At 41.7% G+C, this 27,887-nt stretch overlaps 3 protein-coding genes and 1 long non-coding RNA gene across 9 annotated transcripts in view; 3 read left to right on the top strand and 1 right to left on the bottom strand.

Moving 5' to 3' along the window:
• Positions 1 to 248: 248 nt before the first annotated feature.
• On the bottom strand, positions 249 to 26,230 carry LOC147314535 (uncharacterized). The gene is made up of 3 exons (XR_015124686.1): positions 25,550 to 26,230; positions 22,059 to 22,311; positions 249 to 515 (listed from the first exon to the last, which is right to left on the bottom strand). It is a non-coding gene; the product is annotated as an uncharacterized LOC147314535 (long non-coding RNA).
• On the top strand, positions 3,954 to 18,736 carry oafa (OAF homolog a (Drosophila)). The gene is made up of 4 exons (XM_086261528.1): positions 3,954 to 4,692; positions 15,545 to 15,679; positions 15,765 to 15,945; positions 16,735 to 18,736. Exons 1-4 carry the CDS (start codon positions 4,462 to 4,464, stop codon positions 17,007 to 17,009), a joined length of 822 nt encoding a protein of 273 aa, XP_086117654.1. The 5' UTR covers positions 3,954 to 4,461; the 3' UTR covers positions 17,010 to 18,736.
• tlcd5a (TLC domain containing 5a) lies at positions 19,062 to 24,498 on the top strand. 2 transcript variants are annotated; one of them, XM_086261545.1, is made up of 3 exons: positions 19,062 to 19,420; positions 22,065 to 22,268; positions 22,697 to 24,498. In XM_086261545.1, the coding sequence occupies exons 2-3, from the start codon at positions 22,073 to 22,075 to the stop codon at positions 23,227 to 23,229; spliced, it is 729 nt and encodes a 242-aa protein (XP_086117671.1). In that variant the 5' UTR covers positions 19,062 to 19,420; positions 22,065 to 22,072; the 3' UTR covers positions 23,230 to 24,498. The 2 variants fall into 2 exon arrangements, with proteins under 2 accessions (XP_086117671.1, XP_086117672.1); XM_086261546.1 differs by lacking the exon at positions 19,062 to 19,420 and adding an exon at positions 20,591 to 21,925.
• Positions 25,629 to 27,887, top strand: part of arhgef12a (Rho guanine nucleotide exchange factor (GEF) 12a) — a 44,958-nt gene continuing 42,699 nt past the window's right edge. For 2 of the 5 annotated variants that reach the window (XM_086261537.1, XM_086261536.1), the window contains exon 1: positions 25,630 to 27,014. In XM_086261537.1, coding sequence (XP_086117663.1) covers positions 26,983 to 27,014 — 32 coding nt within the window. In that variant the 5' untranslated portion in view covers positions 25,630 to 26,982. Of the gene's footprint in view, positions 27,015 to 27,887 lie in introns of all 5 variants that reach the window. The other 3 variants (XM_086261535.1, XM_086261534.1, XM_086261533.1) reach the window with 3 other exon arrangements.

Genomic DNA, 27,887 nt, shown 5'->3' with positions numbered 1-27,887 from the left:
GGACAACTGCGTGTGCGTATGTGTGTGCAAATATGACGTGCAAGCACATGATTTTTAAACAGAACCCCAGAATTACTTTTCCTCTTAATTATTAAGTAAGAAGGGTGGAGGAAGCTTTACATGTTTGCTGACAGTGTAGTCGGGCAATCCCTACATCCCATTGCTTTCCATTAGCTTAAGCTAGCATGTGTTTGGACGCTCTAACTAAGATGTAGCAGGAGAATACTCGAGAACTAACCTCCATCACAAAGGGGGGTGTTTGCCTGACCTCCCGTCCTCGACTCTGTGAGGGCCCAGGGCCCAGTTTGGTCTCTCCAGGCAAACCTAACAATGTTTGCTCTGCTTAATGGCTTCTCTGTTTGTTTTCCTCTTCACTGGAGCGACCATCTCTTGGTCACAGCAGCTTTAGTGTGCTGCCACGTTTGGGGTCACCAAACCGGGGCCTAGCCCACCCAGAATGCAGTGCAGCAGCCAATGGAGATATGAAAATTACTGCATGGCTGTCAAACTTAAATCTGCAACACACACACACACACACACACACACATAGTGTTAATCTACCATTTCATGTGGAGCTGCGATCTTGCTTCAGATAGGCGACTTTTATCTGTTTGTCAGCTCTCACCTCGGGTTTGTCAAGCTTTCTCTCGAGGGCATCGTAAAATGAAAAAACACATAATAAGAATAAAGGAATGACTGTCTTTTTTCCCTGCAACTGAAACCTGTGACTCAACTATATGTTGTCATCAAAGGCAGTGATTATCTCCAGATTTATTTTAGATGCTAGAGCCACTGGAGTCATAAATACATAAATACAAACGTCTCAGGGAGATTAGGCGGATGCATAAACACCTGAAAAACAAGAAAGTGAGCTGCAAAAACTATAACCATAGTGCTTATCCTGTGTATTGCGATGGATTCATGCAAGAACTAAAATTTATATTCTACGGAAGTTACATAAAAATTGGAGACTGACAACAAAATATCTGTTTTCCTCATTCTTGGGGATAATTTTCAAAGATGTTTTAGAGCAGGGATGTCAAACTCATTTTGCACTGTGGATCACAGAGCTAGCTGTAAACAGCTTTAACTACAAATGTACTCCCCAGGATACTTTAATAAAAAAAAAAAGAAGTGTAATTTCAATGGCGTGTCTCAGTTTTTCTACATCATAATGAAACACTGTAGTAAATGAAAGAAGTCTGTCAGAGTGACTCTTTGGCCATAAATTGTAAGAAATAAATGTGTAAAATGACAGAAAAAGTTCTGATTGTGCACGAGGTCCAGTGAGTGTAAAACGAAAACATTTCTGTCAGCTGACAGAATATGTCCTTTAGGGCTCCACTCACACCCAGTGTTGAGGAAGTGCGTTGATGTGTTTTGTGGCGCGATGTGTTCAGTTGATGTGAGAAGAAGAATAAAGCAGGAGTGAGAACTAATAGCTCTGTGTCGTCTGTTTACCAGAGGTGGGACCAAGTCATTGTTTTGCAAGTCTCAAGTAAGTCTCAAGTCTTTATCCTCAAGTCTCAAGTCAAGTCTCAAGTAATGTCAGGCAAGTCAGAGTCAAGTCTCAAGTCACTGGTGTAAAAGTCCAAGTAAAGTCACAAGTCTGAAATTTTGAATTTCAAGTCCTTTCGAGTCTTTAAAAAAAAAAAAACGAAAAAAAGCATGTTGCAGTTATATGCTAAATGTAAATATTAGACCATGTAATTTTTAAATCTGTGTTTTTCTCAACACATGACAAAATAGTGAACTTAGAAAATATACACAAATTGTGAAATTGCACCTCTTTAAAATGCAGCTCAATTAAACCTAGCTCCAAGAATAATTTTCACCGACAGTTCTGAGATAAGCTGCATGTTATTCTTGGATGCGGTTGTAGGACCGGCTTTAAAATCGCATGACAAAAATATCATACATAAATAAATGATTTTTTTTTTTTTAAATATCATTTAAAAAAAAAAACTGCATCACCAACGTAGCCTGGAAAACATTTGCTAGTTAGATGAAGTCAGCTATCTCATCCTAGCATATTTATATGCATATTTATAATTATACGCTTCTTGGAGTGAGTGCACACACTCATGAAGTTTAGTAACTTCCGGTCACTGCAACAAGCCCAGGTACAGTTTACCGACGGATGGGTGCAGGACCTTGAAATGCACCGTGTAGAACGAAAGACCATCGTACGTATCATAAGTTTACCAGTCTCACAAATCGTCGTCATAAATACACATTCGTTAACCGTTTATTAATATAACCTTTGAGCTCAATGGTAATTAATTAGCAGTGGAAATAATTTCTGGTAGCATCACAGAAATGTAGCAGTGACAATAATACTGTATGCTGTAATCGTACTGGACAATTAGTGATACAAAACAACTGTTTTATCCTGTGAATAAAAGTATGTGTTTTTGTCAATGTACCATAATAACAGAAGCGAAACGCAATATTGTGTCAGGACAATTCACTATTTATGCACAATAAACAAAGGAGCATAGCGCGACAATTTCTGTTCAGCGCCAGACTTGCTTGTAACCTATATCACCAATTATGTTATGAAAATGACGTATTAACTACAACAGCAGACTGACCTTCGTGTAAATGCTTGGAGCAGACTAACCTGTGAGCTGGAGGGTTCTGGGACGTTATATTTGGTCTTTGAATGGCTGCAATCCAGGCCATCCGTCGCCTCTTTGTTACTTCGGAAACATGGCTCGAACAGTTTCTCTTCAACGACGTAATCCGATAACAACCGATCTCTTTACCCGTCGGCTTCCCGTGGCTGTCATGCGACCGGCTATTGCAGTTAATAATACAACGGCTTCTTGACATTTTTGTGTTTCTTTTTATCGCTGTATAACTGATTTTAATTGAAAGCCTGCGTGCGCTAGTACCGCTTGCCACGAGTTCCCAGAATCCTTTGCGGTTCTACCCGTGAATGACGTCACATTTTCAATCTCTATATAATATGCATGTTAAATGTTATATTTGGGGTAAAATATCAAGTCTTTTCAAGTAAACCGGTTCAAGTCCAATTCAAGTCCCAAGTCATTGGTGTAAAAGTCCAAGTCAAGTCACAAGTCTTAGAACATTTTTTCAAGTCAAGTCTAAAGTCATAAAATTAATGACTCGAGTCTGACTCGAGTCCAAGTCATGTGACTCGAGTCCACACCTCTGCTGTTTACCTCCACAGTGTCCTTTATTTCCTTTATTGACTGATTGATTGATTTTTTTTTCTTTTACGTGAACCGACTGTAAAAAATCAAATTTCTATAGAAGATTTTAAAAAATGTAGTGAAGGAAAAACACAAACTACTGCTTTTTTACTTTGGTGCTGTATGAATGGCCATGGAGAGGCCATTAAGGGGAAGTCTTTATCAGTAGGAGAGGCTGCAAAAACTTGTGAAAATACAGTTTAAAACCAAAAATTTACATGCTCCTTCACAGTCTCCAAAGCTGCTCAGTGGACCAGTTTGAAATCTTTGGCTGACCGATTTTGGCCCCCTGGCCTTATGTTTGACATCCCTGTTTTGGCGCATTTAATCCAATATTACCTCCACAAGATAGCACATCCGCGCGCATCCTATTTACTCACATCACAGGGCTTTTAAACTTAAGATAATATCTTCTATGTTTCCAACATTTTTACCTGCTTGGTTATTGTTTGCTTTACGACCACCGCCAGCTGCACGGTATAGTTTGCTCATGCATTTTAATCATCCCTACATGCCGTGAGCAACACGCACGGAGCTGTGATTTACAAATCCCCCTACAAACACCTTTTTTTTTCTAATTGCTGGGGTGGAGGAGGGGGGTATTATTAGCCCATTTGCTGTGGAGTGCAGGAGGATCACATGAGGCCTTTAGGGGGATGGGCAGACTTTTCTGAGGGTGGTATGGCTTTAAGAGTTTACTACCATCAGTGCGCTATTTCACTCACACGCCGCAGAAAGTTTGGAGGCCAGGCGAGCAGCGGGATACCGACGGATAGGAAGTGACGGGACTGAGTGAGAGTCAGAAGGAGGTAAGAAAAGAGAGAGAGAGAGAGAGAGAGAGAAGACGTGAACATCAACACAAAGCAGAGTGAGAAGCAGCGTGCAATCATCGGACTCTTGACTGTGGTGCGGGAGGGAGCTGAAGTGCGCATGATCTTATCAACAACACCGGAGCGACACATTTTCAATGGAAGGGAACTGGTCCCAGAAGTGAAAGGGAGAGATTGCAGTGAGGACGTGTGTTTGTCGCCTGATTCCTATGAATGTGCCCGTAATTGTGGAAAGTACTGACGCACGGCGGGGGGACCGCATGAAAGAGTGACCCACCAAACTTTGATCATGAGGGAAAAGACTTGACGAGACAACACGGCACAAGAGAAGAACACAGCTGGGATATGAGCGGAGACCTCTGGATTTCGCCTCGATTTTTTGCTCTCTCGGGTACGGTTTTGCGTCTTCGGGGATGTTTGCGAGTTGCATCTCCGCGGCTCCAGGTCGGATACTGACTCGTTTCTGCGCCCTTGTGCTGCTCGTGGCTGTGGGACTCGCTGCGGAGCTGCGGGTCCGAGTCCGGCTCTCTGACGGACTGGTGACCGAGGAGGTTTTGGAGGCGGACAGCGAGAAAGACTCGATATCACTCGAGTTCAAGCAGGGAGATGGGACGCTCATCACTTTTGTGGTGGACTTCAAACGGGTAAGAGGTTGTCCTGCTTACCGCTGAACATGAGGCGGATACTTCCCCCTGGCTCATTTGAATTTTAGGTTATTGAATAACTGCAATTTCCCCTCCAGAATCAGAACTAATTAACAAAGAACTTAATTTCATGCTTCCCATTTTATACCTGCAGACTCATAACACTCCCTCGGTGGTCCTGGAAGTCACTATAGGAAGTCCCCACTTAAAAATAAGAAATTGTGTCTTGTCACTAATCCTTAAAGTCAGTCCAAATCTAACTAAAAGGCACTACTGCTGTGCCCCTCCACCCCCTTACTTTGGTATAATACACCCATCCACCCCTACAACCCCCCAAAAATCTGATCAAGGATCTGCACCGTTCACATAATCAGAACCCCCAATTCTCCCCAAATCTGTGTATCCCTTAGGTGTTGAAATCCGTAACAATGGCTTCTTGGTTCAAGCTACTTTGTTAAATTTTAATTCAGGGTCACAGATCTGAATCTTAAACAAAATCACACCTAAAGCCTTTTTTTTTTTAAAATAAAGGGGAAAAATCTGAGCAGTTACTGTAGCCCATATTTAAGCTGAAGTATAAAGTTTCATTCATCCCTTTCCATCACAGCTGAGTTTCACCGAGGTCAAGACAGCTGCTGCTCCTTAGATGTGACGCCCCCAAGACCCTAATGGCCTTCGAAACCCCTGCAGCTCAAGGGTCCCGTTCAGAGCTGATCATAAGTGGCCATATTTAGCATTCTTCTAAAATATAGACAAACAGCTCAAGTGTCCAACGCCAACCAGTTGTAACATTTTGGAAAGATGACACTGTTTTGCTTTTGTCAATGGCTATCCGGAGACTCGTGAAATTGTCAATCTTGCAAAATAAAAAAACAACTGCTTTGCATAAGAGGGGCGTGTGTGGTGGGGGGGGGGGGGTGCACAGAGCAAAGGCATGTGTCTGTGATGGTTGCTGTCACATAAGCTGACAGGCTGGCGAGATGTGAAGGGGGAGATTTACCAGGATTAAGTGGGCATGTCTGACCTTTTTGATCTGCACGTCTGGTTCACTAACCAAAACAGCTAATTTAGAGTTGAAAGAGAAGAGGCCGTCACCCCTCAATCGCTGGTGACACCCACAGAAAGAGACGTACAGTGATCTGAGAGCAGGGAGCCCTTTTCCTGACCGTGCAGGGTTGCTGTACCCCGTCACGCATGCACACACTCCAGCGCACATCACATCTGCACATATGGTTTGGTTTATTTGAACCTCTTAGATCGCTTTACTTTTCCGCTGCCTGATTTATCTGTACAGTTGTAGGTCAGCCTCTTGCTGCTCCCCCCTACCTCTCCCCTCTTTCTGTCTCACCCCCCCCCCCTTGTCTCCTGCCCCCGCCTTGTTTCTTCTGCATGTGGTTTTCATTCAAGTCTTGTGCAGTATCTCCCAAGATTTATGGAAAGTTGGATGAGCTGTCACTTCCAGCTGCCATGAATATATAGTTCAGACGAGCGCCTGTGGGAAGCGGAGTGTTTTAAGAGGGATGTTAAACACTGAGTTCTAATGATGAGACACAAAAAATATGGATGGCTCGATAGATAATGTCACATTTTGAAGAGCAAGTCTCGTTCACTGAGATTTAAAAAAAGAACTGAAATGTAGTCACGGGACAGCAGCCTCATTACTATTTGCTGCTTTGTGAATACGTGGCAAAATGTGATGGTAGATGTTATAGCCATTAGACACTGGTGAAGTGGTCTGCTGAATGTGAGAGGGAAGTTTAGTCAACCTTATCCAAGCAATGAATCACAGTGTATGAGCCGTGCAGCGATTTCAGGAAGGTTCTCTGATGGTCTGTAAGCATATGGAAAAGATGAAAAGGTGGTTTTAGCTTGCTCATGACACCTCTGTGTCATGTTGACTGAATCTCAACATGTGGACACCGCTGTCTGTTCACTTCAAAGCAACAGATTTATGATAGTGCGGTTTGCTTTTTTTATGAAGCACAGGCGTTATGGGGTTGGATGGAGTTGATTATCTGCCACTTATTCTGTAATTGCATTTGAAGGTTACACTCTTTTTTTTCTTTTCTTTTCTTTTTTCTTTTTTCAGCGTGCAGTAATGGAGCTTTTCATTCCCGTCTGGGGTCTCCATGAAGTATTTACAGCTGAATCGACTCTAAATTATGTAAAATTGCAGCAATCTGTCTGCAGCTCAGAAATATCCTGATGAAATGTTTCACGTCGATCTGCAGATTTTTTTTTTTTTTTTTTTTTCCCCCACTGTGAGACAAATCTCAGCACAGATGTCACTCTGAATAGAGAAGGTAGCTGCCAATTTGGTATCCCCCCCCTTTCCACCCCATTAAATTCTGCAATTTATGGTTCAACACAGGCTAGTACCCTGAGCTTAACATAAACCGTTGTCTTAAGGTCAATGCGAGGGAAATGACCCTCATCTTTCAGGGCTTGTTTTGGGTCTTTCCAGATTTGGTGTTTGTGTGTCTTGTCTTTTCTGTCCATCAATGCAGGAATGTGAATGACTTCACGGGGATCTGGGATGCAGTGGTGCACGTCATCGTACATCTATAGTTACAGGCACCTTGGCCTGCAACTGTAAAGCCTTTTTATTATCTGGATACGATTTCAGGGTTTTAAATTTCGGGGCCTATTTCGATTTATAGACTTTTTAGGTCTTCTTTTATTCCTAGATGTTTGATTCGATTCCTTCTTGACGCAAACCTCCACGCTTATCAGGGCTTGGGACTCTTATTAGAAGTACACCGTGGGGCGCACTGCAGTTACAATTTAATGTTAGGCGGCCAGTAGCAAGTGCATTGCTGTCATTTCCATGATGTCAAATAACTAGGTGTCCTTTGATACATCTAAGGTGTGCTTTAAATAATGTAGCAAGTTTGTCACTCTTAAGTGACTGCATGTGAATGCTTGTAAAGGATTCCTTTGCCCTTTAAGTGCAATGTCAGGTGGCATGTTTAAACCCAACCGCAATCCCTCTTGTTCTCTTAACTATGGGTTTGTTTTTTTTAATGCCTAATCCTAACCAGCAAGAAAAGTCAAAAGTGATTTAAAAGCATCTGAAACAAAATGCAGACAGTCTCCTGTCACCCCTTTAGCCACCTAATATGGTCGTTAAAGCTCAGAGGATCTTTTTTTTCTTTCTGCACTTTAAAACTAGAACTGCATAGTTTGAGATAGTAGGAATAAACAGCTGATACCATCAGTTAGAAGGAAATTTGAAAGGCTTCCGCTCACGCTAGCGTTTTTACTACTTTGGGTGACAAAGCTTTAGGAGTTTGCTGTTCTTACCAAAACCTCAGTTATTGGAACAATTTTGAAAATAGGGGTGTGGGAGAACAAAGAAACTGCTGATCCAAAAAAATCACCAACTATATTTGAGGTTCAGAGTTTTTCGATGGGGATGATCATCTGCACCTTACACCATCCCGTTAACTGGGTCAGGATCTTGTGAATGATGGCACTGATGAGCACGTCGGTGTCCGTTTTCTTTTTTTTCTCCCTGAACCTTGCAAACTGGATCGGCTTTCACTGCGGAGGCCTGCGTTACCGTCAGCTCAGCTCATTGTGATGGTCTTCAAAGCACAGAGGCTTTATGCACACGCCCAGAAATAAGCTTGCCGTAAGAATGGATTGGAGTTTTTTTTTTTTTTCCACACACCCTCATGTGCTGTGTCAGACACAGAAGGAAAGTTGAGGGTGGGGAGTTAGGTTGGTTAGCTTTTCTGTGTGCCCTCCCATTGGGTTGCAGAGTGTGACCCAGTTAGGCAGGTGCTCATTCAGAGTTCTCTTCGAGCCTTCGTATGCTGTATGCGCCATTAGAATTGTTTAACTGCATTATCTGTCAGACAAACTCTTTTTCTTTTCTTTTTTTTCCTGCGTGGGAGGCCGATGACAGTCCACTTTGTTCTTTTTCTTGTTAGTGTAAAACGCAGAGGTTTGCCAAGAGTCACAACTGGCTGTTGTGTTTTTTTCCCATGTTACAGGTACTTCACATTAGTACAGTACCGTAGCAACCTTTTTTTTTTCTTTACTTTTGACTGCCACACCTTGCCTCTTACTCAACCTTGAAACACCATCCCTCTTTGTCACTTGTACAAACTTGTAAAGTCCTTTTTATGGGTGAGTGTCACCTGTTCCAGGAAGTGTTGTTGTTGCTTCAGGTACGTTCAGTACGTTATAAGGCACACAGGTTTTCACACTCCAAACGGTGACTGTGAGCAATCTGTGAGTCACAGAAATCCATGTGGCAAATTGTTTACTCAAGGGATGAACTTTGAAGACCTCGCCTCCTACTCTGCTTTCCTTTTGTATGTTTTTTGCGTGGGAAAATGACTCTGTTCAGAGAAGTTACTGCCTAGTTCTGCTTTCTTGTCTTAAATCTTTGAGGTGGCATTCTTGAACGCTTACTTTTCGTTTTAGTACATTAAGATCTTGTAAGGTTACTCTGTGCTGGAGGAAGAGTTCAGCTAACTTTAAAGTATTTAAAAGTGAACTTTTTGTTTGTTTGTTTACCCATGGCCATAATTTTCCCTGCTTTTTTTCCCCCCCCTAAAAATCAAAAACAAAACACCAAAACAAGCTTCTTCTGTGGTCTTGTTGTTGCCATTCGGGTCTCCTCATGATCCCCCTTTGGCCTCTGGTGGCCCCTTTGCGCCTGTTGGTGTCTTTATCCTTTTCCCCTCCTCCTCTCGCCAGAAGGCCAGATGTTCACATTTAATACTGCTGATAAAGAGCTTCCCATTTTCACAGTCTCTGCTTCCAGGGAGAGACCAGAGCAGAGAGATGACTATCATCTAGCTTTTTTAAAAAAATTCTTACTGATCAGGACAGGGACCGCACGGTGCTGTGGTAGCAGCCTTTGACGGACATGAAGACGGCAGTTGTGGCTTGCAGTGTACATAGTTGTAATTTTTGTCTAACTACAGATGGTTTAAGATGAAGAAGATTGGCAATGACACTGACAAAGAATTGAAGCGTGCCAGATCTTTCTGTCTCCTGAAATATTCTTTTTGTCAAATTCATGGCTGTGTCCGTTTGGGTAGCGCCACTTCGCAAACTTCGGACTTATTTATTTTATTTTTAGGTCAGTGATAGTTCAGGCAGTTAAGTCATAGGGGTCCACACCTGGGAAGGCATTACAACACCCTTTTCCTTGTCAACAATCTGTCGTGTCACCTTTCCTGTCATAAAACAGATTCTGTTTTTTAAGAAAAAGGCTCATAAAGGATATGTTGTTACATAAAACCTATTATCAATATGTATAGTTTGAATAATACCATTATTTTTGTGGTTCCTGAAACCGGATATGAAAGATGTGCAACAACAGTTGGAGGCTGAATGGGACTGTGGCCATCTCTATTGTTTATGCCTCATCTATCTGCCTCATTTCCTTCCCTGTTAGCACTCACTGCTTGCCTCTTTCTCATTTCCTGGATGCAGAGTCCCCCATAAACTGTTTGTGTGTCTACTTAATTGTATCCAGATTCTGCATGAATGAATAAAATGATGTTGTGGGCTGTGCAGAGTTAGTCTTTTTAAAAAGAATTTCGGTTGTATTTTTGTGCTCATGTGTAACACCTAAACATTAACCCCTCATGCACTGGGAAAGGTAAGCTCCTTTTGCATTCTTGTCAGGAGAATAGCCAACAGGAAAACCTTTCTTTTCATGGCTTCCAGTGTTTTGATTGTCCATTCATTGCCAGTGTTTACTAATTGGTTAGCTCTTTGGACAGCCAGGTGTGACCAGACCTAAATGTGGCTCCACATTCCTGCCTTTGGGGCGTCTGTAATTAACTTCAGCTCAAAGCATGTCTTAGCTCAGTGGCTTTTCTCCCGTTCCTTTTGTCTGTGTGCGTCTTTCCCTCTGTCTCCCAAAAATGATCTTTAATCCCTGCCAAAAACCTGTGCTTTTTTTTTTTTGCTGCTGCTTTGAATGGCTTCCCTCACACACTAAAGCAAATACCCTGTCCCGTCACCAAACATTTAAAATCCATACGTGTTTTCAAAAGGCAGTCGGAGCCATTTACGTAGGTTCGGGATTTTAAAAGTAAACACAAGGTTTCATCACTCGAGACAAGCGAATAAACTGGAAGGCTGCACGGTGCTGAATTTTATGTAACGATTACATTGCCCTTTTTTTTTTTTTTTTACTTTTGATAGTATACAAGCTTGACTTTAATCTTATTTGTTCATTTTTTTAAAGTATTACATAAACTTTTTGGTCCTATGTCAGGCAAATATCCACACAGACCCACACTGATCCCAAATGACTCATCATAGCGTGGCTTACCAGCAGTCCTCCACAGCCAGCCATCAGCCTTATCAACAGACAGGGTCTTAGGGGGGATTTGAAAACAGGAAGAACCCCCTGCACAGGGAACACATACTGCTGTACTGTTTGTGTGCGTGTGTGTGGGTGCACTTGTGCGTGAATATCCATCCTTGCATCGAGTGTGAATCGGTTCAGCCAGAATGGCACTCAAACTGAGATACATATATCTCTTGCAAGTGCAGGTGCAATGTTCCCATGAGCGTTTGGACTGCTTTTCATTGCTGGGCTCCTATTTTAACAGCCTGTAAACCAGGTATATACTCTGCAAGGAGACGGAGTTTGTCTTGCTGGGTTACAGTGTCTGAGAATGTTCACTGTAAATGGCACCCTTTGAGTGTCTGAATGGGCTTTTGTGCACCTCTTAAATAATCTGACCCACCAAAGGTAACCACCAATGAAACGAGCCCCTACCCTCTCTCCTGATTAACAGGTCTTCGTTTGACCCACCAGTCATGTTGCATGAATACAGACTTGTTTGGCTGTTGGCCAGTGGTAGTTTGTCTGCAAATGGACTAAGTCCTATGTGTAAGCGAGCAATGTTAAGGAATTTGCACTTGTGTGGATTATTTATAGCCACCCTGACATTTACGCTGCTCTGCTAGAGTAAAAAAAACTCAAGGATACGCTGCCCTTTGATTATGGTATCGCCAGTCTTTTTAAAGATGGGAATAAGGTTGCCTTTTTAATTCGTAATGTCCGAAGGTGGTTATTTTCTGTAATGTTGGTCAGCAAGTTATTACTCTAATTTTTTTTTTCTAGGTGTAAACACTCTTTAAGGGGGGTGACTCATTTTCCAAATGTGGGCACCTCCTCTTTAGGGAGTATTTTGAAATTAAGGGGTGCTTTCAAGCTCTAGCAAGTCTACTCGATTCCAGCATTACTGTTTTTCTTGCCATATGCATCCCAGGCAATTATTGTGTCTACTTTTTGGCAGTGTGGTGTATTTTATCAGGAACTGACGAAATCTTTCTCTATAATCCATCACACGAATGAAGCAGGTTTTGTTACAACAGGAAGGGATTACCCCATACTGTGACCACAGAAGCGCCTTTCCTCCCCGTCTCATATTTGTTTGATCTTCTGTCAGTCCTCTGTTTGCATAATTCGGCGACTTTAAAAACACCTTCCCGCTTGGGAGATTGTAAAAAGAGATAGCTGTTGTTTGATCAGTAAGACGAGTGCGCACTCTCTCCTAGTGATATTGCCTGTCATCATAACAACAGGTGTAAACCTTACTTTAATCACTTCATGTTTCACTCCTTTATTGTGTTTTCTTTATCACGCTTTGGAGTGCATCTGCACACATCCCAAACGGTGGTGGTTTTTTCTGGCGGGCAGCAAAGATGATATAACTATTTTACTCTGTTTGCTGTCAGAATGTCAGTGAAATTTTACTCGAGCGTGACCTGAGCTGACATGTCCTCAGCACTGGTTTGGTGTTGTCATTCAAAGGTCGTAATTAAATTTTAACTACTCTCACTACATGACTGCGCACAAAATATACCAATGCTGCCAGCTGAATATGAAGACTACAAAACATCTTGGCCTGTCAGAAGATAAAGATAAAAGAAATATCACCATCCAGAAACTGTAAAAGTTCAATTCAGTGCAGTTCAGTTTTTCATATAGCAGCAAATCACAACAACAGTCACCTCGAGGCGCTTTAAATTGTAAGGTAAAGTTGCTACAAATATGTAGAATAAAGCAGAAAACCCCAACAATCAGATGGCTCCCAATTAGCAAGCACTTTGGTGACAGTGGGGAGGAAAAACTCTTCTAACAGGAAGAAACCTCCAGTAGAACTAGGTTGAGGGAGGGCCAGCCGTTATACACTTATGGACAAGTTATATCCTCTAAACACTAAAATGCTAAGACAAATATATATTTATGAGGGGCAATGGTTAGCATCGTCCAGGTCATAGCAAGAAAGTGTCCGGTTTGAATCCACAGACCAGCTGGAGCGGTTCTTTGTGCAATGAAAAAGTTCTAAAGCAGGTATGCAGGTGAAAGTATCTCTTTGGTTAATATTTGCAGGTATGGTTTTATATTCAACTTCTGATCTTCAGGGTTTTAATTTCTATATTTTAACTCAAATTGTGTAACACGGATAAATGGAAATCTATAGACTACTGTAAACTCTTAAGTACCACCAGCCAGGTAGTCTACTGGCAAAATGCCAGAACTAGAGTAATTTTCTGTAGTTTGAATGGTGGGTGTGGTGCACACAAACTCTGCTCTCACATCTGGTGCAGCCATTTTTTTTGGAGTTTACCTGAAGCATAATGCTGCCACATCCTAGAATAGTCTGCGCTACCCCAGTAATACATCATGAGCGTGCTTTATGTTTGTTGTGCAGCTTTGCTCTGTCCTTGGCATGGCTTCAAATCATTTCAGGAGCTCTTCAGAAGTGAAGCATTTAATCTCCAGGAGGAGGGTTGTTTTTTGGGGGGGGGTTTGTATGTTTTGTTTTTTTTGTTTTTTTTCTATAATTAAGGGGATTTTCCTGCCATCCTGACCTTCTCATTTGCTCTGCACAGCTTGACATGTCTTAGGTCAAAACTGATCCGATGCTAATTCTAGCTACGTGTAGCCAGAAGCTGCTTCTGGGGAAATTGTTTTCTGGAACCTGATCGCTGCCTGTTTGCTTCCTAATTAGGTAATGTAAGTCCAAAAACTTAGCCAAAACAATAAAACTAGGCAGTAAAACACATACCTTTTGGTATTTCATCATTATTGTTTGTTTACTTTGCCATAATGAGACATAACAATGGGAATGGATGTTACCCTTAGTACCCCCTGTAATATTTCACCCTGTCGACTTGCCACAGCTCCCAATCTGTGCTCCCAATTTTTCAACACCATGACTGTCAAACTGTGCCCGTAAGACTTTCCATGGTGTGCAGATGATGTCATTTTGATACAAAATTGCATCAATAAAAATCGTTGCCACAGTAAGCACTGTTAAACTACCTTTGCCCTTTTGGCCTAGACGCAGAGTAGAAATTAGACAATCATTAATCACGAGACATAATGACACAACAGGAGGGGATCAGTGTCTTCGCTTTGCTGTTGAGTCGCTTCCAGAGAAGCAGAGCTAGTGGAACTGCCATGCTGCTCTGTAATTACCCAGAGAGCCCTGGGGCAAATCCATGTGGCTGACACGAATACCTTCCTCTTCTTTCTGTCCCTCCCTCCCTCTCTTCTCCCCACCCGGTGTCCCAGCGTAGCACTATGTGTCTGCAGCATGGGAGGTCTTGAAGTCATGGCCTCTGCTTACTCCTGCACTCTGGGGCAAATGGCCCTCTTGTCCTTCTCGCTGTAGGCATTGTACTCACTCTTTTCGCTGTGATATCTCTTCCTCCGCTCTTTGACATTATCTTATTGTTTTGTGTCTGCAGGAAAAAGCTGAGGCATATAATTTCCACTGGCTCATTTCTGTGTTCCTCTGAGTACCATGTGAACAGCTCATAAAGCTATATAATCAATATTTGCTTAGTAATTTTCTTTCCAGGGGTCAAACAGGATTGCCTTGTGTAATACCCGTGCTGCTATTGTACCCTTGCCAGTGTCTCTTTTCACAGACAAAAGTGGCTGTTGGAGTGAAGATCCAAGCAGTCTGTAAAGGACTGCAGAGCGTAAACACTTGTGAGGCAGAATGCATTGCCTTCTTGCCAGGGTGTACTCTTCTCCATACAGGAAGTGGAAGAACTCAGTGGGGTTATCTCGGAGCTGTTTATCTATTCCAGAGTTCCTCCTGCTCAGGGAGTGAAAGCCTTCAAACTGTTACTCCTCAGCTGCCTGTTTGCTTCAGACGGGTGTGTGAAAAGCGGAGGAGGGGTATTTAGGACTGTGTGTGTCTGTGTTGGAGCTGAAGCCAAGGAGGAGGGGGTTTGGAGTGGGGTTCTAATGAATAGGAGGACAGGTCTACTGCTCTGCTCTCCAAACTCTCGAAGCTTCCCATCATGCTTTGCCTTGCCCCTCACCAAACTCTTTATGGCCTTTTGGTTTGGTGCCAGATCGCTCGCACATTTGCCAACGTGTGTGTGAGTGTGTGTGTGAGTGAAAATTCTCACTATTGACATTTTGCTAGTAGTACAGTTCTACTTTAAACAGCATGCTAAATTGAGTCTGACATTTCTGGCATGTGAGAAATTCTAGTAGGTCTGACAAGAAACAGGCTGGAAAGGTTTAATTTGACACAGCAGAATACTACAGTATTATAGGAGCCTCATTGCACAGGTCTGCAGACAAAAAGTATCAACAAGCTGTCATGTGAGCCTTTATGGGTGAGGTGAATATAAACCCTTTGTTTCTTTGAGTAGACAGCTGTTTGGACATCATTGAACTGCTTTAAGTACCGTAATGGAAACAGTATGTGTTCTAATTTGGATGATTCTCCTCATATAAACAACAACTTATCATAACCTTGCCTCGACTACTATTCCCGATACTTTCCGGGAGTCATCTGTTCAGCTTTTTCATTTCTCATCCCTTTGGCTTTTTCAGGATGTGAAAATATTCCGAGCGCTGATCCTGGGCGAGCTGGAACGAGGGCAGAACCAGTACCAAGCCCTGTGCTTCGTGTCCCGCCTCAACCGCAATGAGATCATCCCCAGCGAGTCCATGGCCCGTCTCAGGCAGGTATGACACGGTGGAGATTGTGCTATGGAGATTTTTCAGCTGATTATATACTGTGGAGAATCTGAGGATATTACGTCTTTCCCAGAAAAATCCCCAGGCCATTCGTTTGGCAGAGGAGCGGAGAGGCCTGGAGCAGCTGACTATGAGCGCAGCGGTCAATCTAAGTCGGGCCTGGCACCTCAGCGCCCACATCCACAACATGTGTAGCGAGGCTCGCGAGGCCATCTACACCAGTGAGGCAGATGTGAAATACTGGCTGGAAAAAGGTCAGCGGCCATCTGATTTTTGTTTATTATTGAACCTCACATAAACTCTGCTGGTGTTTTTGTACCCACCCCCCTTTTCTTTCTCCTCTCCTGATTGTCTCTCTAATTCTGCATACGTCTCTGAACTGATTCTCCTAATCTCCTCAACACTATCTTCCCTGTTTCTCTCTTCAAGACACCTCTTTCCACTTAATTCTAGTGATATGACTTCAAGTATTATCTTGTGGGGTTTCAATGATAAGACTGTGTGACTGTGCATGTTATCTAGGTTCCTCTCCTCTTTCGCTCTTTGCTCTTTGCTCTCCAAACTGCCTTCTTGCACACTATGAAATAGGGTGAAACGGCATGTGTGTGCATGCAGATTAATTTTGTTTATCGGAGAGGTTCAGCCCATTATTTAACCATTTGTTTTCAAAAAAGCAGTTTGCAGCGAGATGCAGATTCTTTATAGCAGCGAAATCCAAATGATTCGAGCTGAGGAGAATTCATACGACAGCACTATTGTCAGCTGACAGCTTTGTTATTAAGAAAACAATGTTGATGGTCACGGTTCACCGAGCGCTCTGCGCCGTTATCTGCACAGGGACCTATCGTAGCGTCTCCTTAGCATAACAAAGCTGCCCTTTCACTGCAGCATCTCGCCTGTTTTATGCCACTTTGTTTGCGCTCTCTAGATCACAGCCGCATTTAATTGAGCGGAATCAGAAAAGGGAGCGATCGGCGCAGACGCGCGACTGCTTGCTTTTTGTTTTTAACTGCCACATGCTTCAATATCTGTTTGTTTTACAGGAGTGGACGGCTCCATATTTGAGGTTCTGCCCCAAGCAACAGAGCTACCCAGCTTTCAGGCCTGTCATGCTACTAAAGACTTGTGGCAGCCATGTCTCTGCACGTACACCCTGCGGCTGGAGTGGTACCCGTGTCTGCTGAAGTACTGCCGCAGCCGGGACGCAACAGGCAAGGGCTCCACCTACAAGTGTGGCATCAAGAGCTGCAGCAAAGGATACCATTTCACGTACTATGTTCCCCAAAAACAGCTCTGCCTCTGGGACGAGGAGACCTAGAGTTTTGTTGTGGATGTTTAAGAAACGAGAAGACTTCTTTTTCTTTTTTGCCAGCCCAGCCAATGCTTCTCCACCCATGCTAACCACAGCAACACTGGACCTTGGTTTATATCATGTGAAGTGAAGCTGTGTCAGGTGGGGAGTGCCGACATCCAGACATTCACGTTGAAGTAGAAATAAATTCAGGTTCCAGATGAGACCAAAAGCTTTTAAGGGAGATGCAGCAAAGTCACTAATTTTTCACTAATGTTTCTGGGGAAAAATGACCTCTTGCTGTCAGTCTTAACGAGAGATATATAATTTTTTTTTTTTTTTTTGCCAAGAAGCTGTCACTTTTGTGCCTTTTTGGGGAAAGTGAGTGGGGCAAATTAAACAAAACCTCTCAAACAAGCTATGGTATGCACAAAAGATGGACAGTCATACACCGGCAGAGGAACAACACTGTTCCACTCTCAGTCAAAAGGAGGTAGACAAACAAATTCTTCCATCCTGGTGAAGGAAAATTTGAATGTTGGAATTATCTGTCTTATAAAGTTCTGTGAAAACAGTTTATTACCAGCTAAATGCTGTTTTTTACCATGTAAGCATGCTTACAAAGAAAAAACAAAACCTCTCCAATGCTATCTTTATTTATTTTGGTTGCAAAGTGAAATTATGGAAGACTATCATTAAAAAAAAATCTTTTTAATATAATAACCTCATCTGTTTGCTTCCCTGTAGGCATTAAGTTTAAGTTAGTTTCTGAAGTTCATCTTAAACCACAGAGCCTCAGTAACACAAAGTATTCGAACATATTTCAGGTTAACCTCTTGGCTGTTGTTTCTCATCCATATCCTGTTTTGCTTATATACTGCCTGTTTTCATTCTTGTATAGACGGTGTAGAAAAACAGGCATATTATCCTATTTAATAGTGAAGATTTATCCCGAGTTGCCCTGTCATTACCCATGGGGACACCTCCTGCCCACAACTCGCACCCCTCTCAGTCTGTTTAAAAAGTGTCAAACCAAAGTCAAAGAAATGCTGTGAAAGGAGCCGTTTAAAGTTTCAGTTTCTGGACACAAGCTCTTCGGTATGGTGGTGTTTTTTTTTGTTTTGTTTTTCCTCCCCAATGTGAGGATCCATTCAAGCAACAGGCGCTTTAATGATCCACACTGCCATCTTCTGGTTAACCAGCATTTTTAGACTTTTATGCGCGCTGCCAGAATTCTGGTTCTTGGTTTCCGGCTTTGCCTGCTATAATTTATACATCTCATATCTGCCCCCGATAATTTACGTGTAATTCAAGGAGCACTTCTTAAATTTGTGGGACCAAATTTAACTTGTCTGTCTGTTCTTTATAGTACTAGGTTAAAGAAAAGACTGCTTTTCCTCAATAACTTCAGCCTTTTTACTGCCATAACGCAAAAAAAAAAAAAAAGGGAGAAAAAAGAGGAAAAAAGAGTTTTTAGTGTGCTGGTATGTCCTGCTAACTGAAGAACCAAATGAGTGAAACACACCTATTTGTGGCCTTCTCTGGTGATCAAGTGCCTTAACATTTTACTGATGTTTTTGCTATGTAATTGTAGATTACATTGTTAAACATATTTTTTTTCTATGAAAGAGTTTTTAATATGTTGTAATTAAAAAAGCTGCCGTAAGGGAAAAAAATGAAGCAATTTGGTTAAGTACAATTTTTAAGAGCTGTTTTACATAAATTGTTTTAATAAAGTCCTTCTTTGCACTGCATGGACAGCTTGGAAGTTATTTGTGGTATATTGGAGTAATTTTATTAAGCCTTATATGGGGTATAAGGAGGTGTGTGTGTGTGTGTGTGTGTGTGTGTGTGTGTGTGTGTGTGTGTGTGTGTGTGTGTGTGTTTGGGGGGGGGGGGGGCAAAGGAATCGGTGTATGGGAATTAAGAGATATACAGTTTAGATTCTTTGCATAGTCATCTGCTTCTGGGTGCTCCAATAAATTGTCCTGTTTTGCACTCGGGTGTGTTATGCCAGTCTTTCGATCAAGGTTGTAATTTCCACCATTTCCCACACGGTGTCGCCCCTGTTCCGAAAGAAAAAGAGCCTGCCATCGCTACATCAAGGATGAAAGCATGCTTTTCCTACAAAATATTGCATAAATCTACTTTAATCTCTAATTATGGTATTGCACGAGATAATATAAGCAGGATGCAATACACTTTGTAGTGCTAGCAAGTTAATAGGAGCAGAGCATGCAAATGCAGCTACTTGTAATGGGATACAAAGGATGCTGAAGGAGGCTGCTGTTGCTGCTACCCGGTGCCGTTCAGTTAAAGGACAGCAAAGTGTGTATCCAAACAAACCTGCCTCGGTCTTCTACGAGCATATATTTGCTTCAGAGGACGCAAAACAGCCAGGATGTAAACAGAGAGACAGCCACATGTGAACCGTCAAGGTAATTATATTTCACCGCATTTATAAACGTGTTGTAACCCCATAAAACAAGGCTTTGTTAGCTTGCTAGCGGTTAGCTTGCTCCCTGATCCATCTAATAGTACCAGTGCAGAGTTAGCCTGTTATGATAGCATCCCCTCGGCTAAGGGATGAGCTATGGCCCTGCTCTGCTGCTGCCCTTTCACATTGTTAGCAACAGCTGCTTTTGCTGTCACCATCAATAAACTGGCCCACGAGCAAATGAAGAAATTTCTTCATTTGTTCGTGGGCTCGGGTTGCCAGTTCCCGTCCTTTCATTGGTTTGCGTGGGAACACAATTATTACGCTATTAGTTTTTACCTTAAAACAGCTCAAATCTGCATCCATTATAAGAGTAAACATAGCTCAGGTGTCTCACCCTTATCCTAGGAAAGCCTGCAGCAGGGCATGCTGTAATGAAGAAAAACAAATAATAAACATAAAGGTAGTTGTTCAGTTACCTGGTGTTTTCTTGTGTGTACTCTACAGAAGTCTTGAGTCACCACTCATTTCTTTATATTTTGCTAGTAAAATGAGCATATATTGAAACATGTGCAAACATTCATGGGAATGCAGTGTAATAAGGCAAAAACAGACTTTGTACAATTCTAAAGCGCCTGAAAGTCAATATTTGGCAACAATCGTTATTCCTTAGCTTTGCCTGAACTCTCTTAGGTAAGCTTTCTTTTCATTTTTTTAAAAGTTTAAGTAGTCTTTTTTGGATGTTGGATGACTTTTGTTCTGTTCTCTGTCAAGATGATCTCACACTGCTTCAGTAATGTTGAGGTCCGGGCTCTGGGGAGGCCAATCCATGAATGATAGTGTTCCAATATGTGTTTTTTCTATCCAGGTATGTCTTTACTGCATTGGCAGTGTTTGGGATCATTGTCATGCTGAAAAACAAAGCAGCTGCAAATCAGATGCTTTCCACATTGGGCTGCATGGAGGATTAAAATCTGAGTGTACTTCTCTGTGTTTATAATTCCATCAATTTTTACAATTTACAATTTTTACATTGTTATCTGTTGATTAAGAATGGCTTCTTGACAGCCACCCTTCCACTGAGACCATTTCTGATGAGTCTCCAGTGAAAAGTAGATGGATCAACTGATGAATTGTCTGGGCCAGACGCATCTCTTAGGACTTGTGTCACATCCTTGCTGGATTTTTTTCTTATTTCTTAAGGACACGACTTTCAAATATTGTTCATGTATTACAGATAGTTTTTTTTTTCGGCCTGCCACTTCTGCTTTTGTTCTCCTCTTGTCCAGGTTCCTCAGATCTTTTAATGACACACTGCATGCTGTACTAAGATATGCCATCTTTCCATCCTCTAGTTGTTTTTGGAATAACTGTATTGGTGCAAAAATACTATTTTATGCACGTTAAAGTGTATTATCTGTGGCATTTTTTTTTATAGATTCAAAAAAGAGAACAGTTTTGTGACTGTCTGCTACTAACAGAGTGCACAAGGCACAATTTAAAATGGATTTTCTATTATGTAGGCATAATACTTGTTTATTCCTGGAGTTAGGTCCCTTTTTATCCTTGAATTAAAAAAAAAAACATTCCCAAGAAAATGGTCAGGTCAAAGGACTGGACTGAAAAACTTTCAAAACCCTTTATAAAGCATGGAGAACGATCACTCAAAACCAGAAAGTCTGGCTTCTTGGAAGATAAATATAGAGAAATGTGGAATCGTTCAAGACTTACTAGTTTTATTTTATGTCATTACATAATTTTGTCATTGCATATTCAGATCTCAGATGTTTCCTTTGTTTGCTCGTGATTTTTTTCTCCCTACTTTATTGTGCGTTTTCAGATGAACATGCAGGTTTTCTAAGACTATAAATTCAAGCCTAGTCTTCATATCATCCTTAGGTGCATCCTTTTTATCCATAGTACAAGTGAATCTGTAAAATGATTTGCAGCGGAGTCCATAAACAGATGAATTAATTTATTAACATATTCATTTTCAAGCAGAAAATCTGAAACGGTTCAGTGTCCCGCCTCTTAAATATAGTAATTTATTGCTCTTATATGTGTGTTGTAGTAACTGAATATCTTTTAGTTTATTTGGCTGGCATGTGGACATCACAAGCATAACAACGAAGATAGCAACGGGACATTTTTTGTTTGCTTATTAGTGCAGATGTCAAATAATAAGGGAGAAAGAGCCTTTGTCCCTCTCGGGAACTGTCTGAGACCCAGCACCCAGTAACCTCTCTGCCAGTTTTGAAACTAGCTTCAATCTTTAAGAATCAAGTGTACATCTTGTTCCAGTTCACTGAGGGTGGGCTCATCTGTCTGCATGGTCTCACCTCCTAGTACAAACGTCACAGCAGAAGAAGAGACGTCCCCCTCACCCCACCAGACCCTCAGCCGGCCTACTATAGTACTATTATAGTTCAAGCAAAGGCTAATTGTTGCTCCCTCACAAAGAGTGCACAGTTCAAATCTCTGGACGGTGATTCTTTCTTTTTCTTCTGTAAGTGATATTACAGAGCAAGAAGTTCCTCCTTGCATTTTTCTCTCGCCATGTAATGTGAGTCAGAGTTGGCTTGATGACTGCTGAGAAGTTTGTTTAGCTGTAATTTGCTGCTTTTCTTTGTTTGACTTACCTTCAGAGGGGAAGATGGCTGTGCTTGTCGTTTGTGCTCTCCTGTGCCTATCCTGCTGGGTGTCTTTCTACTTTGTCCTGTGTAACGTTAACGGATCCAGGAGCTACGAATGGAACTGTCGACTCGTCACGCTGGTGCACGGGATCCTGGCAGTCTGCATCACAGCGTACATAGGCTATGTAGATGGACCTTGGCCTTTTACTTATCCAGGTAGGGGATGCAGCTTGTCAAGATTTTGTGTGCACATTAAAACCTAAAAAGACAGCAAGGATGCAGAGACACAGCATAGATTTTAAGCAGCTCACAGACTTAATATTATATCCTCTTATGCATTAATGTGACATTACTGTTTAGGTTCATCTATTAGTTTTCACTGTAACATCTGCTGCTTTTTCTTTGAAAATTGATGCAGACATGAGGCATCTAAACTAGTTAGCACAGTTGAGCTCTAACTACCAGTGGAAACTTTTTGTAAGGTGCTGAAAAATCTTTAGACACAAAGACAAAAAGTTCTCAAGAGCTGTTTTTGTTACACGCCAATATAAACAACTATGTGCTCATTTCACAGTAATAACTTGTTTTATCTGTTTCTATAAGAAGCTAACTAAAGCCGGTCTTTTTTTGTCTGTGGATGCCAGGTACAAAGAACACCCCTCTGCAGATAAGTGCCATGGTCCTGAGTCTGGGCTATTTTATTTTTGACATGGCCTGGTGTGTGTACTTCCGTACAGAGGGACCAGTTATGCTGGCCCACCACACCTTGAGCATCCTGGGAATCCTGTTGACCCTTTGGTTGGGGGAGTCTGGCATCGAGTCGTGCGCGGTGCTCTTTGGCAGTGAAATCACCAACCCTCTCTTGCAGGCGCGCTGGTTCCTCAAGCAGACTGGACGTTACGGGACTCTGCTGGGGGACGTTGTGGACGTCCTGTTTGTGCTGCTGTTTGTGGTGATGCGAATCTTCGTGGGAGGCACAATGCTGTACTGTGAGCTGATCTCCCCCAGGCCAAGATTCTTTATCAAGTGTGGCGGAGTGGCCATGTACGCCCTTTCCTGGGTCTTTATGGTAGACATTGTTCGATTTGCCATCCGGAAGAGCAAAAGCTGGCACAAACACCAGAGAGACCGCCAAGAGCTTTTAGCAGCTAATGGTCATGAAGGGAAGAAGGAGTGATCGGCATCAGAAGGGAATCCATTTATGTCATTTCTCTGCTCTTCGCTTTGGACACTTGATGGAAAGTACATGGAAAGCAACTTTCTCCATGTTGAAGTGTGATTTTAGAAAAAGGGATTTTTAAATTAAAAAAATGCTAAGGCTTCTTTTTGTAAGGTTTGTGGATTTTGGAGCTGAACATGCATAAAAGGTGCAAACAGCACTGACGCAGTTTATATCACTGAAAACCAAAGCATGTTGTATAAACACACAAAGAAAACCTGTGGGAAGAAAAGTTGCCGTTAACTGTGACCTAGTCATGTGTGGCAGTGTGGCTCCAAAAGGAAGTTCCCTACTAGAAAAGAAAAAGTTTACATGTAATGTTGTAGTCCTTGTGAAACACTTTTAGTGATGTCAACAGACTAGGATTGGTACTCAGGGAAATTAAGTAATATCAGAAAGATTGACGTGTGTTTGATGTGTTTAATCAAATTTCTATTTATTTTGCATCCCTCCTTTAAAGCTCTATGTTACAGTTTTATTGAGTCTATTAAATTCTAAATGTGTTCTTTTTAGTGTAAATTGTAAACTATAAATACATTCTCATGTTTTCTGAAATGGTAACCCTTGTCAACTTTATTGTACCAGATGTGTGAGGGTGGTCGCGCGTGAGTAATCATTTAGACAAGATCTGTGCTCTGCACTGATAGCTCCCAGCTAATTTAATTTAATAAGCTGTTTGTTGAATGTTTCAGTCTCACAGAGATCTTGTCAGAAATTGTCCAAGCTTTGATTAAATTCATTCTGAGCTATCTGTACATTGTGCAAGTCTTTCAAAAGGTCTTTTTTTTTTAAATAAACCATTTTGAAATAAACATGTTATACAATGTTTGCCTTAATAAAAAATGTGCTACTGGGATGAAGACAGGAAGTTTTTATATTAAGGGACTATAATGACTGAGCCCAGATTTTTATGTGCATTCTTGTCTTAATTGTGAGAATATGTTTTTGTCGCAATAGGTTAAAAACATGCCATCTGTTTGTTTCCTATGTCTGTTCACCTGACTGGCACTGAGAGAAGTCTCTGTGTGCATCACCAATACATACAAGAAAGTACAAACCTAACTAGTGTGTGCCTTAGTTATCTGAATGTACCTTCCTAATGTGTTTTTATCCTTTCTCATGTACTGTAAACTCATTCAACACAGGAGGCGGCGTCACAAGAGCCATTTTGGGTCGGGGTTTCATCGTTCACCTTTGTAATCCCTGTGTAAAGTGAAATAAAATAAACTTGACATGTTGTTTGCATTCACTAAACAGCAAATTTACAACTAAACTGAAACATCAACTGTGTTCTAGTCAAGCCTAGCGAAACTCGAGATGAATTAGTCGACTGAGAGTGAAGTTACCTAAGCTGTCCACATGATGGTGTCATATCAATTATTTATGAATGATGAGAGAGGAAAGATGTGGTCTTTCTGCAATTCTAAAATAGCAATGAAAAGGGAAGAAAAGCACTTTTTATTTTAAACACAAAGCATCAGCAACTTACATTAAGTTACATTAAGTCCATGTGTAACTTTTTGGTTTTTCTCATTTTAGCATAAATTCGGTCGTTTTGGACCAGTTTTCAGTCTTTACCAATGCAAAGTGGAGATAGGTGTGTGTCATGCTGTGTGTAATATACAATGTGCCTTATTTATTGTCGTATTTACAGTATAATGTAGGGTGCCAGAAATGCAGTGATGTGTGACTGCAATGGTCAGCACAGCAATCACACAGTAGCGCAGTAGTTGTGTATTTAAGCAAGGTAGTTGTGTGAGAAAAAGGTTAGAGTACAAGCCAGACGGGAATTTGTTTATTAAGAAAGATAAAATGATGTACTTTGCATTGATAAATATGACTCACCACAACCTTAATGGGACAGATGAAGTTTTTTTTTTATCATTTTCATTTGATGGTTGGTTTTGCTTCCAGTAATATCACATGCACAAAAACTGGAGTCGTATAAATGACTCTTGGACTGGAAGGTTCAACACTTTCCATGAAATGCATGAATAATTTATTGTGTCAGTTTCATGAGTGCCTTTTGCATCCATATTTGACTTTTACGGCACACACAGTTACTTGAAGCACTATTGAGAAGGAGACTGACTAACATGAAGATATTCGTGTCTATACATTTAAAAATGATCAAATTATAACAATTTTTTGGCCCAGTGGCCATTATTTAATATCCCTGCCAGCTGCACACGCCATTGAGGCGCTGCTTGTTATATTCACAGCCTACTATAGTTGCATCATACACGAATAAATTATACATGTTTAGTATTACTGTTACCAGTAGTAGTAGTAGTGCTTGCTGTCGTTGTTACTCGTTTTTCAGTAGTGGTCCCTGATATTATGCTGAAATAAATTCTCCCCGGCGGCAGGAAGTGGTTAGTCTCTCCCAACTGCTAGCTAGGGCGTTGCTAGCGGCAGAAAGTGGGATTTTTTTTGGTACCTTTCCTCAAGTTATTCTCTCGAACAAACAGCGTTGTACGTTGGGAAAAAATAACGTTTAATGTTCGCTACAAGTTTCAAGCCCCTCGACGCTTTTTTGTCGTTGTTTACACGGGAGCGGTGGTTACTTTCTTTCCCGTTAGCTGGCGGCCACATAGCTAGCCTGCTTTCCATCCACGGGAATTCTGTCGAGAATTGACGATTTCTTTTGGAACATGGAGTCAAGAGACGCTGTGCTGTGCTAACGGGCTCCGCTGCATTTTGTTTCCTCAAGGAGTCTTTTTGAAGGACATAACGCGAAGACGTATCGCAAGCCAGTGAAAATACACGAGGTTTTTGTGTATGTATGTTTCGCTCGTTGGCCGGCTCATTGTTGTGAACGGGAGTTTGCTTAGTTTGCACTCGAAACAAGAGCCCACGAAGCAAAGTTTTTTGCTGAAAGAGCTCATCTGTTTTGTTAGCTGGTAGCTGGTGAGATTCAACGACTGCCAGTTTGCAGTGAGAAAGGATTTTTTGGGGGGGAAACCTATGTGCTTTTTTTTAAATGACCATTTAACTCAGTTCGTTTCTTTTTTAATCAAAGCGGTTTGACGTTAGCTGCAGTTGTTTTGCTAATTTCTAACACGGGTCGTTTAAACTCGGCATTGAGCGATTCTCCTGGTCACGGGAGAGTCGTCCCCACAGCCACAGACAGGCATTTCTTGGAGCAGGGAATACCTAATGGGACTGGAGGAATTTCCAGCATCTTCACCGATCATTTAGACACCGAGGCCATTCGGCCGAGCTGGGTGTTGGCAGACGAACTACATCGCAGGGCCAAGGTGTCAGGAACGTTGGGATACGCATTGTTTACATACATCATATCGGCGGAAAACTGGGATGTGAATGCAAAGGAGACACACGAGGAGTTCGTACATACACGACAACTTGTGTCAGCTGCACCAGTATATTTATTATTGTTGCCAAAATATTGTTTATTACGGGGTAGGACTGCTAATTCGACCAAGGCCCCGATTGATTTTTATGATCTGCACTGTAGATTTTTTGCTGTCATTTAATTTTAACAAGAAGTCCTGGTTGTAGCTTAGGCTCATCTGGTGTTTGGAGGTGCCTTGCAGCAACCTCACAGTGAACTGATTCCCAGCATCGTTCTCAAAATCCCTGCCTACTCCAGACGAATGCCAGAGAAAGACGCTCCAGGAAATCGCCTCATCACACTCTGGAAAATGTTAATAGGATATAATTTGCTGCAAATCTAGAACCGGAAGCCCAATGAGTGACACACAGCCCAGCTTCACTGACAGGTACAGTAAACAACCACCTTTTATATTCTGTTAATGCACTGTTTTCACCTTCAAAGTAAATCATAACATTTTTGTGAAAGTCCCTTGATACGGTTGATCTGAAAACGTGTTTTACACGGTTTAGGTAAAACACTGACCTATGTAGATGATGCTCGGTAATAACTGTTATTCAGTTACTAATGAAGGACATCAGATCTTGATGGAAACTGCTGATCTCAGCATGGATAATGGAGTTCTCTGTAGACTGTAAAATACTACTTATGGACTGGATGAGAATGACTTCTACTGTTTGTGTGCTAGGGAACAGTCATCCAGTGATCCCTGTACACCTTTCAACATCACTATTACCCCTAAGCCTTTAAAGCTAAACCTCTCCTACACCTATTAAAACAATCTCTGGATTTAGACAAAACCCTAGCTCGGAGAGTAATCATCTTATCTAAGGCAGTTGTCACCTTAAACTAAAAGTTGGACCAGCTGACTAAACATTGTGTCACAGCCTTCAAGAATGCAGCGATGGATGTGTCCAAAACTACCCCAATGTATGGACACGTGTGTCCATCACTGATTTCTGCATTGCATCATGACAGTGGTTTTCGTGCCTGGACAATAAAGAGGTTTTTGTTCTGAAATGATGTTCTCTGGCAGTAAAACAAAAAGTGGAGCTGTTGTATTGCATCAAACCTTCCCACCTGAATGTCACATACCTGCAAGGAGAGAAGGAAGGAGTCAGAATAGAAGGGGAGCTTATTACACCAGGTTGGGATATGAAATACCCTCATGGCTAGAGCTAGAGGGAGGCGAAAGCCCAGCCCTAGTTTTTTTTTTTTTTTTTTTTTTAAATAAATATGACACCCCCCTCCCCCACTGCAC

Source organism: Aulonocara sp. 'chitande type north' Nkhata Bay, linkage group LG14 (genome assembly GCF_057382095.1).
Source record: "Aulonocara sp. 'chitande type north' Nkhata Bay isolate Kocher_YH1m ecotype deep benthic linkage group LG14, A_spYH_male_GT1.1, whole genome shotgun sequence".
NCBI lineage: Eukaryota > Metazoa > Chordata > Actinopteri > Cichliformes > Cichlidae > Aulonocara > Aulonocara sp. 'chitande type north' Nkhata Bay.
This window is presented reverse-complemented; position numbering and strand designations above follow the sequence as displayed.